Source organism: Chlorocebus sabaeus, chromosome 16 (genome assembly GCF_047675955.1).
Source record: "Chlorocebus sabaeus isolate Y175 chromosome 16, mChlSab1.0.hap1, whole genome shotgun sequence".
In the NCBI taxonomy this organism is placed as follows: Eukaryota; Metazoa; Chordata; class Mammalia; order Primates; family Cercopithecidae; genus Chlorocebus; species Chlorocebus sabaeus.
The window spans coordinates 41,591,365-41,609,523 of record NC_132919.1 but is presented as its reverse complement, the minus strand read 5'-3'; the positions used below and the strand labels follow the sequence as shown (position 1 = coordinate 41,609,523).

The 18,159-nt window shown below is 41.6% G+C and overlaps 1 protein-coding gene across 7 annotated transcripts in view; it reads right to left on the bottom strand.

Moving 5' to 3' along the window:
- C16H17orf67 (chromosome 16 C17orf67 homolog) overlaps positions 1–18,159 on the bottom strand; it is a 44,286-nt gene that overhangs the window by 21,561 nt on the left and 4,566 nt on the right. For 2 of the 7 annotated variants that reach the window (XM_073004915.1, XM_073004916.1), the window contains exons 2-6: positions 14,350–14,436; positions 12,869–13,109; positions 12,518–12,632; positions 3,738–11,592; positions 2,846–2,946 (exon numbers count right to left, since the gene is read on the bottom strand). In XM_073004915.1, coding sequence (XP_072861016.1) covers positions 2,846–2,946; positions 3,738–3,792 — 156 coding nt within the window. In that variant the 5' untranslated portion in view covers positions 3,793–11,592; positions 12,518–12,632; positions 12,869–13,109; positions 14,350–14,436. Of the gene's footprint in view, positions 1–2,845; positions 2,947–3,737; positions 11,593–12,517; positions 12,633–12,868; positions 13,110–14,349; positions 17,217–18,159 lie in introns of those variants that run through there. The other 5 variants (XM_073004919.1, XM_073004918.1, XM_073004917.1 and 2 more) reach the window with 4 other exon arrangements.

Genomic DNA, 18,159 nt, shown 5'->3' with positions numbered 1-18,159 from the left:
ATTTGTTGATTCAGCCAGTTCTGTGTGTGTTCAAGTGAGTGCAATTTTAGAGAAAGACAGAGAGAGACACACACAGCGTGACAGAGAGTAAACAAGAAAAAGTTTACTTGGCAGTGTGTAGACTTGGTTCCTCTCCTTTGGCACTATTGACATTTTGGGCCAGATAATTCCGGGTTGTGGAGGCTGCCCTGTGCCCTGTGTACACTGTTTAGCAGCATCCTTGGCCTGGACCCACTGGGTGCCAAAAGCAATGCTCCACACATGTGTAACAACCAAAAATGTCTTCAGATATTGTCAAATGTCCCTGGGGATGAGGAGGCATAATTACCCATGGATGAGAACTACTGGTGTAGACTAGCCACCCAATAATTGACTGCATGTTTGTTTCACATTTCAACTGCAAAACCTATGACCACTTTTCCAAACTGGACTGAGTGCCTGAGGACTCTGGATATTGGATCAAGTGTCTCTGGGAGGGACACGGAGGATGGGATGGTGGCTCAGCAACAGGTTCTGAGGCAAGAAGGAGTTACATGGAAACTAATCAGGTAGGTTCAAGGCAGTTAAGAGGAGCAGGTGGTGGTCAAGCCCATAAAAGATGAGCAAAACAAACCAGAAAAAGCCAGATATTCAGTAAAATTGTAAAGTTGGAAGCAAGCAGAGGGCTGTCAAGGATTAAGGGAGGTGATGACCACAAGTGGGAAAAGGCAAACGGAGAAGGAGCTTTCAGAAGTTTTTGAGCAGGTGAAGGACCACACAAAATAGGGTTTTAGGGCCAGAGTCTAACCTGGCATGTAGGCTGGCATATGGACAGGGTGCAGGAAGGGTGGGGGGCAGGGAGCTGGGCTGCAACAGTTCAAACCCACCTGTTCACCCACACCTACAATGCCTCAGTTAGGACAAAGACTGTTATTCCACAGACAGAGTTCAAAAGATCCAGGTGCAGATGCTGGCACAGGAAATGTCAGGGGGCAGATGTGGGAGTCGTCAGAGCTGCCTCTCGAGCACCTTGAGCAGGAGCCACTGCTTTGAGGACCCTTCAACCAGCTCCCCTAGCCCCTGCCAGGTCCCTGAGGAAGAGCTGCAGAATGGCCGCTCTAGGCATCTTGCCAAAGCACAGGGGGCCAGCCAGAGCTCCCTAACAGGATCCCTCCCTCCAGGCATCCTCCTCCCCATCACAGTTGTGCACATGCTGCCCCTCCTTCACCCCACACCCTCCTATGCCTCCCCTACCTTGCTCTGCCACCCCCACTCTCTTGGCTTCTCTATCTCTCTGCATTCCTTCTCAGCCCTTTCATGGTTCCTCTTCCCCTGCCCACCTCTGAGTGTTGGTGACCCCAGACTTTAATCATGGGCCTCTTCTCTCATTGTCTCAAACTCTCTAACACCCAGACCTGTACTCCCCCCACTTGAAAAATCCTTCAGTTGTTCTCTACTAGACACAAGATAAAACCCAAGGTACTCAAACCTGTCTCGATCTTGCCCTGCCCACCTCCCAGTCCCCTCCAACCTTGCACTTAAATATTCTGAGCTACCTCTTATTCTACAAAAAAAAAAAAATTAAAAGCCACATCTATCCCTAACAGCCTGAAATCATCTGTTCTTAAATCATACTGCATAGCAGCCATTTGCTTACTTCTGTCTCCACCACAGACTTTGAGCAGAAACCTACAGCCCCAGAACCTAGCAGGTACCTGGTACTTAATACTCAGAGGAGTACTTACCATTTGCTGAGCACTTTCTAAGTGCTTTCCTAAGAAGTACTTTGTTTTACCATCATAAAATAATTATTTTACATTATTATTTATAATAATATTATAGTAATATCAGCAATTGTATTTATTATCCCCATTTTATAGATGAGAGTACTGAGCTGCAAAAATGTGAAGAAACTTCCCCAAACTTACCCAGTTAGAAAACAGGGAGATTCAAACCCAGTCTGACCCCAAAGTCAGCACTCTTCATCACTGTGCAATACTATATCTTAAGAAGAGCCTTTAAACGAAACAATCAAATTATGCGTGAGATTTTGCAGTGAATGAAGGCAAATGCTACTGCAGCTCTTTCTGAGCCTCCATATGGAGATTCAGCGAAGACAGGATAAGCATTGTGCCCAGATGAAGGGGCCAGGATGGGAGACCAGCCTGACAGACATGGCCTCCCAGACATTCTAACTTTGCTGGGTCACTGCTACTTCCCTTCATTGCGTGGGGCTAAAATGCCACCAAAGTCACTATCATTTTAGCAACAGGAGGAACCAAGCCAGGCCTGAATTGGGTCCGGGGCCAGCTAGCAGGGTCTAGTAACATCTACTCACAGAAAGCCTAGTTCAGAAAGACTAGGCAGGTGGATATCATGACCCCACAGGGCAGAAGTAAGGCCAGAGACCAAAATCAGAGAGATGAGATCAGAGCAGAACTCCTTGGGCAGCTGGGGCAGAGATTCTCCCTGCCTGGACAGACCATCATTGACCAAGGATGCTGGTCTAGCCTGCCCCAGGGCCTAAGGGAAGAGGCAGGAGATGGGGTTAGCATTAGCTAAAGGGAACAGCTCCCCAGCAAGCAGGACAGGGGTGACATTCAGCAGCCCTCTCCAGATTCTGGAACTCCCACTGTTGGCCCCATTATTTCTATTTTAAGTTACCCTGTTCACAACAGGTGAGTCGGGCTGGCACCTCCAGAGGAGAAAATGCATAGGTAAAAGATTGAGATTGCATGTATCTTATACCTGAAACTCTAACCAAACCCCCAATTAGCAGCCCATGCTGGGACCAACACCTAGTTTCATAACAAATCGCATTCAAATGATCACATTTTCTTTAAAACCGCCAGAGCGAAGCACTCACCCGCATTGGCTCGTCGGGGAATCCAGGTTTGCTTGGTCTATCCTGTCGCCGAGATCTTAGGAGCTGTTTGGCCTGCTTCTCCGTCAAAATCGGGGAGGTCTCTGGAAAAGTCGGGAAGGTGCCTTAAGGACGCTCAGGTTCAGGAGTTCATGAGCCATCTCAGCAGTCCAAGGCAAAAGATTTGCAAGTTCAATTTTGGTTAAAACACGAAAGTTCTTTCCCGGGGAACTGTCCCAAAGGATGCAGCATTCCAGAGGGCTCAGGAAGCAATTTTGAATTGTTTCGAGCATAGTTAACTCAGAGCAAAAGTTGCACAACCTAAACATATTTACTGATTGCAACGGTCCATCTCTTTAAAAGTGAGGATTATTTTAATGGATCTTCAGTTCACTGGTCTGTGTCTCTTAGGCTTGCTTTCATGGAAGTTTTTTTAATCCTCAATACACTAAATCAAGTTTAAAGTCATTACTGGAAGATGCCCAGTGATAAGAAGATTATGTTAAACTTGATCATCACAACCCCTCAAAGGAGATAGTACAAAAGTGCTTTGATAATTACTTGCAAATTCTAAAAGACATTATCATAATAAAAATATATCAAATTTTGGTGATCTCATATAAACTCTAAAATAAGCTATCAGAAGCTGAAGATTTATCAGCATTTTTGAGAATTAGTGCTCAAATACATTTCAAGATTTTTTTAAAAATATATAACGTAACTTTAATGATAAAAATTCTGGAAGCCGGCTCTTATGGAAAAAAAAAGAAAAGAAAAAGCATTGAAATATCTATAAACCCTATATATTATTTAAAATTTTAAAAATTAAATATTAAATAGACTATTATTTATCATGTCAGCATAGAAATAGGCTGTTTTTGGAGTCAGTGCTCACCTGAGAAGACAGTCAGTAAGGTAAGAGACAGCACGAGCACAGGCAATGTCTTCATCCTGCCTTGGTTCCTCTGCCTCTTGCTGAGTGAATCCTCCCAGACGGACTCAACTGACTTGAAGGAAGCCCCGCCAGGTTCTGCACTTGTTTATGCTTTGACTAACGGGACTTACGGTATGATGCTGAATGTATCTGACTCTGAGTGTTTTAGTAATGACCACTGAAATATTTTCCTCTGAATTCCTGTAAATTTTTATCCTGAGGAAGGAAATTGTTACTCTGTAATATGACTTTCAGAGTTTGAATTTGAAAAAGCAACATGTGATATTCACTTCATTTAAACAGACAGATAAGCACCAGACAGCCGTTTGTGAGTGTTTCTCTGGAGTTTCCGTTTATACTCCTGTTTCATTGAGAATTCATGATCTATTACACATTTGTATCTTTTATGACATTTTTCCAAAGCCCATTCACCAGTCTAATTTGATCTTCCCAATAATCTCAGAGGTAGGCAGGAAATTAGCAAGGGGCATGATGAGTAGGGGAAAACAATTTTCAGCTGACTTTGGAGACAGAAAAACAGAGTTCAAATCCTAGCTTCAATTTTTTCTAGCAATGTAACCTTAGGTAAGTGACTTACCCTTTCTGAACTTCAGTTTCCTACCCTGTCAAAAGGAGATAAGAGCACCTACCTTGTGGGGTGTGATAAAGGATGAGGGGAAAGCTATGACCTTCATGGCAGCTAGTACTGTTCATCATCCATTTCCATTTTACAAATAAGAAAAGTGAGATTTAGAGATGTTAAATCAAGTTCAAGTTCACACATTATGGATGCCAAGGTAGAGCCTAAGTCTTCTGTCTTCAAACCTAGAACATGTGTTCTTCCTAGGAAGCCCCATAACCTCAGGGACAACTCCTCATGTTTTACAGGGCCTCACGCAACATGCTGTCATAAGACTGGAACCAGCCAGATTCAAGGGTATTTTTAAAAAGACAACAAAAGTTTAAGAAGCTGAAGTCATTTCAAATTCAAATCATCTATAAATATCACATGAAGAAAGTTTCTTGTTTTGATTTGCTTTGGTTTGGTTTGGTTTGGTTTTGGGATAGGGGTCTCACTTTGGGTCTCACTCCAGGCTGGAGTGCAGAGGTTCACTGCAGCCTCTAACTCCCAGACTCAAGCGATCCTCCCACCTCAGCCTCCCGAGTAGGTGGGACTACAGGCACACACTACAACACTCAACTAACTTTTTATTTTTTTATTTTGTAGAGACAGGGTCTCACTATGTTGACCAGGATGTTTTCAAACTCCTAGGCTCAAGTGATCCTCCTGCCTCAGCCTCCCAAAGTGCTGGAATTATAGGCATGAGACACTGCTCTCAGCCTAAGAAATTAAATACGTGATTAAAATATGTCTGGAAGGCATGTGACATTTATTTGGATAAAATTCGGTATTCAGAGAGATGATCTGATGTTTCTGTGGTCACTTTGCCAGCTCAAAAGAAAACAATACCCTATGTGTATTTCTCCAAATTTATGCTAATGTGTAACTGATATTAAACCTGAATGTGCTGCCCACGCAGTTGGCATAAAGATATTTTGAGCAGATTGTAAACAAGAAAAAAAAAAATATGCAATGTTAGCAAAATTGTCTCACATGTTCATTTGCTCAAAAAAAAAAAAGATTTTTTTTTTTTGAGAGAGGGTCTCATTCTATTGCCCAGGCAGAAGTGCGATGGTCCATTCACAGCCCACTACAGCCTCAACCTCCTGAGCTCACAATCTCACATCTCAGCCTCCTGAGGAGCTGGGACTACAAGTGTGCATCTCTATGCCCAGCTGATGTTTTTTCTTTTTTGCAGAGATGGGGGCTCACTATGTTAGCCAGGCCGGTCTCAAACTCACAGGCTCAAGTGATCCTCCTGCATCAGTCTCCCAAAGTGCTGGAATTACAGGCAAGAAAGAACTGCACCTGACCCATTTGCTCAAAATTTGATATTTGATTTCATGCACTCTGCTGCTATTAACATCCTTCTGTTTTCACATAATTTTCAATAACTAAGGAATTTTGGAAGCTTTTTTTTTTTTTTTTTTTGAGACAGGGTCTCCCTTTGTCACCTAGGCTGGAGTGCACGAACTTAGCTCAGCACAGCCTCAACCTCCCAGGCTCAAGAGATCTTCCTACCTCAGCCTCACTAGTAGCTGGGACTACAGGCATGTGCCACCATGCCCAGCTAATTTTTGTATATGTTCATAGAGATGAGTTTTGCCACGTTGCCCAGGCTGGTCTCAAACTCTTGAGCTCAAGCGATTCTCCTACCTTGGCCTCCAAAAATGCTTGAATTACAGACATGAGCCAACACACACAGCTAGTAGCATTATTAAAAAAAAAAAAAAAAAAAAAATTGTCACGTTAAACAGCTTGAGTTTTGTATGTGTATATTCAAATTTTTCACTCCTTTTACTCTTTGTGGTTGGATAGAACACTATTTTGTTTTATTATATCAAATAAATATCTTCTGTGGACCAGAAAAAAAAAAATCTATACTTAGCTATAAATTTCTAAGGTATCCAATGTAAATTTACAATAAAAGTATTTTTTTGGCCAGGCATAGTGGCTCACACCTATAATCTTAACACTTTGGGATTCCAAGGCCAGAGGATCACTCGAGCCCAGAAGTTCAAGCTTGCAGTGAGCTATGATTATGCCACTATACTCAAGTCTGGACAACAGAACAAGACCTTGTCTCAAAAAAAAAGTACTTTTTTAAATTTTGCAACTTTTATCTATATCAGCACTGTCCAATAAAAACATAGAGAGCCACAGATGCAAACAACATATGCAATTTAAATTTTTTCAGTAGCCACTTTTTTTAAGTAAAAGGGTTAAATATTTTCATATTATATTTTAACATGATGAAATATCCAAAATATTATTATTTTAACACATAATCAATATAAATAAGTTATCAATGAGAGATTTCATATCCTTTTTTTTTGTACTAAACCTCCAAGATCTGGTGTAGATTTTACACTTACACATTTCAAGTGCTCGGTAGCCACATGTGGCTAGTGCTACCATATTAGACAACATGCGTCTAGATCCTTCCGTCTCTATTGCCACCACCGAAGTCTAGGTCACTGTTTCCCTCACCCAGCTTCTGGCATCAGGCTCCCAAATGGGATTCTAGTTTCCCTCCTGGTTCACTTCAATCCATTCCCCAGGCAGCAGCAAGGATGAAATAGAAAGTATCAGTCAGACCTCGTCGCTTCCCTGCATAAGAATCTTTCCTCATCTTCCCACGAAAGTCAATAAAATTAAAATCCCTACCAAGCACGACAGGACCCTGTGTTATTTGTGCCTAATGCCCTTTCCAACCTTACTCCAACCACTCCCCTCCTGCTCACTGCCATCTGGCCACACTCACTCACTTTCAGCTTAACAAGCCCACTCCCACCTCAGGACCTTTGCATGTGTTTTTTCTCTCTCTTTTAATAACCGGATCCATCTCATCCTTCAGGTTTCAATTTGAAATTTCTCCTACTCAGGAAAGCCTGCCCTTACCAGCCTTCTTAATAAAAAGTTCTCTGCCCCCACCACCACCACTACTCTCCATCTCACAGCATTCACCATAATGTATATATATTGCATTTATTTGTTTACTTTTTAAAAATCTGTCTCCTTCACTGGTAAGCTCTAAGCAAGCTTGTATTATTTTTATAATTTTTAAAGCATAAGGAAACCTCTGGTGGACTGGGGTGGTGAGACTGGAGAGTCGGGGCCTGTATCACACCCTGGGAGGCTGCTGCAAGGTCTCAGGTGGGGAGGGCCGTTCAGGTGTGATACTGGCAAAGCCATCAAATGCCCTTCAGCTTGGCCTCTGGATATTGTCCCAAAAGAAGCGAGAGGGGGAAGAATATAGAAAGATCGAAAGAGCAAAGTGTCCTATTGTTGACTGTCACTACAGCGATGAGATTTCTCTTCTAAACCCCATCCCCCGCTCAGGAAAAGCCCAGCGGGATTACTAGGTGAGTCGGCAAGGCTCCCAGGAGAAGATGCAATTCCCAATAAATCCACAAGGTGGCAGAGCAGAGAGTGGAACCAGGGACAACTAAGATCAGGGGAAAGAGCTCAAGGCCACCAAGGTTAATTATTCAACAAGTTGCCAGCGGCTCCAGAGAATCACTGGAGGTGGAGAGAGAGGGTGCTGCTGCACCTAAAACTATTTCCCTATTTTTATTTTAATTAATGTACTACTTGAAGGCATTCACCAGATGTTGTGGCCTAGGAAAGCGGTACCGTAAATCCTCACAACATCATTGCTGATAAATTCTTGGAAACTGCAACTTTAAGCCAAATGGTCCAGAATAAACCAATTTTACCATAAGCTAATTGATATGCACAAGAGGTGAGTTCCTATGGCATACTTCTGGTCACAAAACATCACCAAACTTCTAAATAAGGACCAAAAACATTTCTAATATCAAACATTGAAGGCTATACATGTATTTAAGAAAGATTAACAAAAACGAGTAAGATAGTTATTAATATTTACCCACTTATCAAACTCCACACAGTCAGGCCCGGGGCTGGAATTAATTTTTTTTCTCATCAACATTGTAATGAAACAACGTTGAAGGTAACAATGTTATTTGAGGACCTGCTGTGACAACATTTAAAAGCCTGTAAAGGAAGAGTGCTACCACCCATATTCACAACATGCAAACACAACTTTTTGTTTGGGTGAGTTTCCCCTTTTTTTTTTTTTTGCAAGGAACTGTCCCATTACATGGATATTTAAGGGTCATTGACAAATGACAAACCCAACATTCTAGAGTTCTACATGCCATCACACTGAACTAAAGAAACTTTAGAGACAAGAGAACTTTGTTTTGTTTTTGTTTTTTGAGAGAGGATCTCGCTCTGTCGCCCAGGCTAGAGTGCAGTGGCACAAGCATAGCTCACTGCAGCCTCACCCTTCTGGGTTCCAAAGATCTTCCTGCCTCAGTTTCTCAAATAGCTGGAACTACAGGTGTGCACTACCATGCCCAGCTAATTATTTTGATTGATTGATTGATTTTTGTAGAAATAGGGTCTTGCTATGTTGCCCAGGCTGGTCTTGAACTCCTGGGCTCAAGTAATCCTACCACCTTGGCCTCCCAAAGGAACATTTTTTTAAGTATAGAAAAATGCCAAATCTGTCCCCATCAAGAGAGTTATAATGTGTCCACATCCTTTAGGCCCAGGGTCAATTAAATAAATTCTAACAGTCCTTTCCATAGTTGCTTTCATCTTTTTTACTGTCTACCTCACATATACATTGTAAAGAATTATATGTACATTGCAAAAATATGGAATTTATAGTCTAGTTGGTAAACTAGACTACAGTATTTTTAAAGTAGTGATAGTAACTTTAAAGCAATGATAGTAACTCCATAAGCTGTGTGTGGTGTTTATAGGTCTAGATCCTGCCATCTCTATTGTCACCACCCACATCTAGGCCACTGTTATCTCTCACCTAGCACCAGGTTCCCAGCTGGCATCTCAGCTTCCCTCCCTGTTCCTTCAATTCATTCTCTATGCAGCAGCAATGATGATCTTCATGAAATAGACATAGAAAATATGTTAGACCTCGTCACTTTGCTTCCCTGTAAACATTTATTTATAGGCACACTGTGCAGGCATATGTTAGGTTTGGGCAGCTATGGAAGGTTGAATTATTAGCATCCATTCTTCACCAGCACCCCAAATTTATGCTGTCTGACACATGACTTTGCAGCCCGTGCCTTGACTTTGGACTCAACCAAATGACATTTTGGGCAGTGGGATGGTGGCAGACATGACACTAACAAGGGTGTGAAATGGTTTGTGCAGTTAAGTGTGCCCTCTGGCATGTCTGCCATTGCTACAAAAAGACCTTCCTGGTTGGCTACTGCCCCTTCAAGCTTAGTCTCAGAATTAGCTTACATGCAAAGTAGCTAAGAAAGGAGCCAAGTTTATGAAGATCTGTAGCTTAAAAGATACCCATTCGATCCAGCCCAGCCTAGTTCAGCTGACTTCCAGCTACCACAGCCTGAAGCAGAGCCACATCACCTGCAGATCTCCGAGAATAAATGACAGTTATTTTAAGCCACTGAGAATAGGAGTGGTTACATAGCATTACTCTGACAATAGCTAACTGATACAGGGGATTCTAGTGGGATGGTTGGTGTGTCCAAATCTGGGTGCTATTGCATCTAAGTTAATAATAGGGTCCTGCCAGAACATTCAATCAAAAGTGACTGAGAGTCTATTGTGTAGGCAGTGTGGTATAATGGTTATGACTGTGGGCAGCAGAGTCATCAACAGACCTGGCCTTGAATGCTGATTCTCAAACTTATTACCTGTGTTACATTGGAGTTGGGTGACATTGGAGAAATTTCTTAACTTTCCAAATCACTGTTTTCTCACTTATATTAAAAAAAAGAATTATAATACAATTCACCTCATAAAGTTAATATTTAAAAGAGATATGTGTAAAGTTCATGACACATAGTAAAAGTCTACTACTTGGAAATCATTGTTTTTATTTCTCATCCTTCTCTATGCCAAATCTCTTTGCATATGCACCCTATTTTATAAAAATGTTTTGAATGACTAAAGATAGATTAATCACACGTATTAAGATACACAACTTTATATATTGTTGAAATAAAAAATATGTATTTATTAGAAAAGAAAATATGGTTCATTTCTAATGTGAGTTGACTTGCCCCCTGTGCCAACACCGCAGGCCCTGGCTTCCCTTTACATATCCTCAGCACTTGTACAGGCATACACCCCTTCCTGTTTGCAGCAGCAATACAATGGTAAGATGTTTTGGTCTTGGACAGGGCCTTTCCGGCCTGCTGCATGCCTCCACAAGTGGACTATAATTTCTACTCTGGGTCCAGGATGTTGGCCTCAACTATGTCTGCCCAGCAGGTGAGGACAGCCAAGGTCAGCATCATGTTCCCGATGGCCAGTGTCAGGCTTCTCTCCAACCTAAACAAGGACAAAGGAGCATTGGCACAGGCAGAAGAACGTAAGATGGGTACGAATAAACATACTAGGCGAGTGAACCATGCACAAAATAATTTATAAAACCACTTCTAAGGCTACTGTCATAAGACATTTCATTCAGGAAAAGTGCTAGGCCTCTAATTGGAAGAGAAAAGCTCTAGTTCTGGGGAAAAATACTGAACTGTGTCATTTTTCTTGGTGGGATCTCTGTTGGGATGATTAAGCTTCAGAGAGGTTAGGAGACTCTAGCAGTGCTTCTCAGACCATTAGGTGCATTAGAATCACCTGAGGTTCAAGAGACATCTAGAAAGCCTCTGACATGAAAGATAAAGACAAAAAAAGATAAAAGAAAGAGCAACTTGGGGCAATCAGACACCATGCAACTGGAGAAAATAAATAAACATAATATTCTCTAAGAGACCAAAGTTTTGCTTGTGTGGAACGTGAACAAGATGCTGTAAAAAAGGAATGTTCAGAAAACAAATTAACCAAAATACTTCTTAGAAATGAAAAACCATAATAGCAGAAATTTAAAACTCTACAGTAGAGTCAAGAAAAAAGCTAAGGAAATCTTTTAGAATAATAGAGCAAAAAAGAGGAAAGTTTTAAAAACACAAGAGAGAAAAACATATTTTTAAAAGACAGGACATTTACCCAAATGAGTCGAAAACTCATGTCTACATAAAAACCTGCACACAGATGTTTATCACAGTTTTATTCATAGTTGGCAAAACTTGGAAGCAACCAAGATGTTCTTCTGGAGGTGAATGGATAAATAAACTGTGGCACATCCAGACAATGGAATATTATTCAGCACTAAAAAAAAAAAAAAATGAGCTATCAGGCTATGAAAAGACATGGAGGAAACTTAAATGCATATTACTCAGTGAAAGAACGCAGTCTAAGGACAGGCTGCCTGTTGAGCCTGATACGGAAGCTTATTTGTACTTGATCTTAATGACTGCTATGATCTGAGTGTCCCTTGTCCCTGCCAAAACTCATGTCGAAATTTTATTGCCACTGATGGTATTGGGAGCTGGGGCCTTTAAGAGGTGACTAGGTCATGGGAGCACCACCCTCCTGAATGGATAAGGCTGTTATTTGCGGAGTGAGTTTGTTCTCTTGAGAGTGAATTAGTTCTTACAGGAGTGAGTTAGTTCTCCTGAAAGCGGGTTGTTATAAAATTGAGCTTGGCTCTCTCTTGTGGTCTCTTTTGCACACACTGGCTTGCCCTTCGACTTTTTGTTCATGTTATGACACAGAGCAAAAGCCGTCACCAGAGGCTGCCACCATGCCCTTAGACTTCCCAGCCTCCACAGCTATAAGCCAGATGAACCATTTTTCTTTCTAAATTTCCAAATCTCAGGTATTCTGCTATAGCAACAGAAAACAGATTAAGACAAGAACCAGGAGCTGATGGGCTCCCTGTTCTCCCATGTCCCCATTCCCATGCCCCATTGCATGGATTAGCTGAAGATACTCATGTCTCCCTGAGAGGCATTCTTTGTTAATCTTCTTCTGAGAACTCGAGGGAGGTCCTAGTGAGCTGAGCTGCAAAGATAAAAAGCAGCCTCCTTCCTCTTCAGCCATATTTTTGCCAGCTGTTCAAACCACAGCCCTGCTCAGATGCCCTCACTGTGATTAACAATCTTTCCAAGACCTTGCCCACTGACTTCCCCAGGTGGAATCTTCTCAAGGAAGCTGAATCCATACTCTGTCCCAAAGACACTGCTCAGCTTACCTCCTGCTGGGAACCTTCACATATCAATGATTTACTGCTATTTCCCAAAAGTGCCAGGTTTGGACTTTTCAGTCTTTCAAACAAAACTGTATCATTCAGGGATACCCTCAGGGATCTATAAAGAAAAGCAAAGAAATGAAGGCCACAAAAGTTACAAGAGTAGTTCCCTCTGATGGGGGAGAAGGTGTACCAAACAAGTGAGCACACAAGAGCTCTCAAATCTTCAATATGTTAACCTGGGTAGTGGATTTTACTATTACTTTTGAAACTGTGTATATGTGTTTTATAAACTCTTCTGCATGTGTGGCACATTGCAAAATATAAACAAAAAACGTTTGAATAAAGAATTACCTAGGGAACTTGTTAAGAAGGTAGATTCCTAGCTCCACTTCATATTTTGACTTCAGAGATCTGGTCAGCACCACAGAATCCATATTTTTAAATGATGCTGATGCAGGTGATTCAAAATCCACACTCTGAGGTACCCTAAATAGTTGAAGAGCATCACAAACTTTGGCATCAGATAAACCTATGTTCAAAGCCCCAACTCGGTTGGCTCCTGACTATATGATATCAAGCAGGTTTTCTTCATCTGTAAAATAAGGATAATAAACTTAGCACAGTGCCTCGGACCTACTAACTCATCAACACAGGTTGGCCACAAATATTATTATTATTGCTTTTAGTGAATTAAGAGTGTATCTCCTCAGGTGTGGTAATTTCCATTAATCCGTCCCTACACAGGTAAATTTTCCAGATAAAAATTTACTTAGCAAAGAGAGACTATTATTCTTAAAAGCTTTCCCATAGGCCTTAAACTCTTCAAATTCTTTAACTAAATGTGAGAATCTAAGGAAATAACCCTAAACAGAGGAATTATTTATAACAGCAAAATATCAGAAATAGCTACAACAAAAGTAAGACTATACACACTGTAAGCTATATTCATAGAATGGAGTATAATGTAGCCATTAAATAAGACTTTTTAATAACATATAAAAGTTACTTTGTAATGCTAAATAACAGCCACACAGAAACTATATCTATCATGTCATCAAAAGTATGCATACAAAAAAGTAAATCAGTTTCCACAGAAAATAATGGGAATAGACCAAAATGTTCAAACACAAGGGACTTTGGAGTGAGAGATGGTGATTCTTTTCTTCCTTTTTACTTTTTCAAATACTCTATAATGGGGATGGGGGAAAACCTTTCAGAGTGAGTGTGTGTGTGCGTGTGTGTGTGTGTGTGTGTGTATGACGGAGTCTCACTCTGTCACCCAGGCTGGAGTGCAGTAGAACAATCTCGGCTCACTGCAAACTCCACCTCCTGGACTCATGCGATTCTTCTGCCTCAGGTTCCCGAGTAGCTGGGATTACAGGCACGCACCACCACACCCAGCTAATTTTTTATTTTTAGTGGAGATGGGGTTTCACCATGTTGGCCAGGCTGGTCTCGAACTCCTGGCCTCAAAGGATCCACCCGCCTCAGTCTCCCAAAGTACTGGGATTACAGGTGTGAGCCACCGTGCCCAGTCCGTCACTTTTTTAAAGTATATTATTTTGTTGTATCTTCAAATCTAAACTAATTTAAGGGTTCTGCATGAGCTAGGATTCATAGAAGACAACGACACTTTCACACACTGTGCAGGCTACCAAAGCAGAAGTTATACTTTAGAGATCTCATCTGAGTCCAAGAAAGTGAAGTGACAAGCATAAGGGGACACAGATGTCTGAGGTCCTGGTTCCGTTCCCAGGCCTCACAATCCCATCTAACACTCCTCCCACTTCATTACACTGCCCTCCATTTTCACAATACAGACTCTTAAATACCTCAGTCTCCAAATTCAAAAGTGTGCTCCTGGAACTAGCAGCAACACCTTGGAGCTTCTTAGAAATGCAGGTTATTCAGGCTCTTCCCTGAGAAAGGAAATCAGAATCTGCATTTTACCAAGATTCCCAGGACAAGGTTCTCAGAGAAGTAGCAGAATAAGAGAAAGTCTCTCTAATGGTTTCGGTTGAAGTTGACTTGGTTGACCAAGTTAAAACAATGATCTCAGTCCCACCATTGGCTGTGTGACATGAAGCATGTTTCTCAACCTCTCTGTGCCTGGGTCTTTTCATCTGTAAAATGGGGATGATAAACCTACATGGTGCATAGCAAGTGCAGAGATGGAAGCTGGGTGCAGTGTCTGTAAACAGTGCCTGTAAATAATGCTTCTTGTTGGGTACGTTTTGACAGGCCTGGCACTCTGCAGGAGCTGTGCAATGCTTGGCACATAGTAAGTTCTCAGCCAGTACGTGTTTAATAAATAACCAGCAAGAGCACAAGTTACCATTTATCAATTTTTGACTTGAACTGTCCCATTCTTTAGTATATAACATTCTCAAAATTGCCGGTTTTCTACATCCCAACATTCAAAACTGTGCCAGCTCTCACCACACGGTGAGAAAGTGGGGAAGCTGAAGGTCATAGATAAGCTTAACTTATACTGTAAATCATTCCTACTGGATTTTTTTTTTTTTTTTTGAGACAAGTAGATTTCATTTACAAATTTCTCCCTCTAACTGATCATAAAATTAACCAATCCAGGATGCCCACTGCTGATTGGGTGCAGGCGGAATGGTGGGATGTTCTCTGGTGTCTGTTGGGGCTGTGGAATCCATGGTTACTAGGCAGAGCCCTGTGGCAGCACCTTGGAGCTTCTTAGAAATGCAGGTTATCAGGCCTCTTCCCTGAGAAAGGAAATCAGAATCTGCATTTTAACACGATTTCCAGGACAAGGCTCTCAGAGAAGTAGCAGAATAAGAGAAAGTCTCTCTCTAATGGTTTAATTTCAGTTGAAGCTGACTTGGTTGACTAAGTTAAAACACAGTGATCTCAGTCCCACCATTGGCTGTGTGGGACTGCAGCGTCATGGAGGGGCTGCAATCCTCTGTGGAGCTGTACTCTGGACTGAACCCTGGGAAGCTGGATGAGGAGATAGATGGTGGGGCTGCCACCCCATGACTCAAGTCCTCAAGTCACTTTCTACAGCCTCCATGGGAAGACACTGCTGTATCAACACCTCACAGGCTGTGATGGGTCTCTTAGTTTTATTTAGACTTAGTCAATGTGCTAGGAATGGACTCCATGTAACATGGGCATGGAGTATATGACACACCTCAGACTGGTTTTCAAACCACCTGCATTAGCTTCATTTAAAAATGTGGATGCTGGGCTGGGTGCGGTGGCTCATGCCTGTAATCCCAGCACTTTGGGAGGCCAAGGCGGGAAGATCGCAAGGTCAGGAGTTCTAGATCACCCCGGCCAATATGGTGAAACCCAATCTCTACTAAAAATACAAAAATTAGTTGGGTGTACCTGCACTCCAGCCTGGGGACGGAGCAAGACTCCGTCTCAAAAAATAAATTAAAAAAGACAGGCACGGTGGTTCACGCATGTAATCCCTGCACTTTGGGAGGCCAAGGTTGGCGGATCACCTGAGGTTGGGAGTTCTAGACCAGCCTGACCAACATGGAGAAACCCCATCTCTGCTAAAAATACAAAATTCGCTGGACATGGTAGCGCATGCATGTAATCCCAGCTACTCGGGAGGCTGAGGCAGGAGAATCGCTTGAACCCGGGAGGTGGAGGTTGTGGTGAGCCGAGATCACACCACTGCACTCCAGTCTGGGCCACAAGAGCAAAACTCCGTCTCAAAAAAAAAAAAAATTGTGGATTCTGTGGTCCTGACCAGGTCTCTGGAATCAGAATATGAAACAGAGCTAAGAATCTGCCTTCTTAACAAAATCCCTAAGTAATTCTTTACTCAAACTTTTTAATGTTTATATTTTGAAACCTGTCACACATACAGAAGAGTTTGTAAAACATATACACACAGTTTTTAAAATAACAATAAAACAAACACCTGTGTACCCACCACCCATGTTAACATATTGAAGATTGGGAGCTCTGGTGTGCCCAGTTGTTTGGTACACCTTCTCCCCCATCAGAGAGAACTACTATCCTAACTTTCGTGGCTTTCATTTCCTTAGTCAACCTGTTAGGAATCGACTCCATGTAACATATGAAAAGCAGTATGCAAAGCAGCTTGCAGAAACACTAGATTCACACATTGAGGAGAAACGCCAACTCATGGGCAAGCACGGTGATGCCAAAAAAAAAAAAAACACACTGCAGAGATTGAGGGATATTTAGAGGATGTCGGGTACAAAAAAGTATTTAAATATCCCCAGTTTTGTAGATGCTTACAAGGTGAACAGCACCAACGCAATGCTGATACAGAAATGCACATCCTAGCAGGGCAGAGCTGCTCATGCCTGTGATCTCAACAGTTTGGGAGGCCAAGGTGGACAGATCACCTGAGTCAGGAGTTCAAGACCAGACTGGCCAGCATGGTGAAACCCATCTCTACTAAAAATACAAAAATTAGCCAGGCACGGTGGCAGGTGCCTGTAATCCCAGATACTCAGCAGGCTGAGGCAGGAGAATTGCTTGAACCTGGGAGGTGGAGGTTGCAGTGAGCTGAGATCGCACCATTACACTCCAGCCTGGGCGACAAGAGCAAGACTCCATCTCAAAAAATAACATAAAATAAAATAATAAAATAAAATAAAATAAAATAAAAATAAAATAAAATATAAAATAAAAATAAAATAAAATATAAAATATAAAATATAATAAAATATAAAATAAAATAATAAAAATAAAATAATAAAATATAAAATAAAATAAAATAAATAAAATAAAATAAAATAATAAAATAAAATAAATAAAATAAAATAAATAAATAAAATAAATAAATAAAATAAAAAATAAAATAAAATAAAATATAAAAAAAATCACATCCCTGGTTCAAGAACTGAAAGAAGAGAGGTTTAAAGAAGAAGAAAAGAAAAAAGAAGAGCGATCCAGACTCTCCAAGCAACAAGAAGGGCTGGCAGAGATGTTATCAATGCTGGAGTCCCTGGAAGAGGCCATGGGAGTCACCCCATCACTAGGAGCTTTTCCACACCAGCCAAGCAGCCAAGAGCCAAGCCCTGCTGCTCCCTTCCCCAGGAGGGCCTGGGTCTTAGGTCAGCACTGTTCTCTCCCTTCCACTCAGGCCTCCAGAGCTGCCAGGCTAGGTTCTCCCACGTTAACTCCATCCGAGGGTCCCTGAGGCCAGTGGATCCAGGGGAGTCCCTTCCTGCATTGAAGTTTCCACCTTCCCTTCCTAACGCTGCAGTCAGCTCCTTCATGATCAATTCCTCCAAATCTAAACAATACAGGAGATCCTGCAGCACATCAGCAAAGTCTGGATTCTCTCTCATTAGCAGCAAAAGAAATGCCATACTTGAGAGCCTCATCTTTTGCTCAGACTGAAACATTATCAAACTGCATTTCTCAAGACAATGCTCTGTAAATATTATTTATGTATTAATCTCCTACGTGAACAATTTCTATTTTATTCTCTACAAAATTATTGTATTATACTTTGAAAATAGATTTCATTTATCAATAAAGACTTTCAGTACTCAACTGCAATATTTTTTCTAGAGTTATAGTCCCAATAGTTTTAACTCATAAGTGAAAGCATCATTTTTTGGCATATGTATTTGTTGAAATATTTGGCCGGGCATGGTGGCTCACACCTGCAA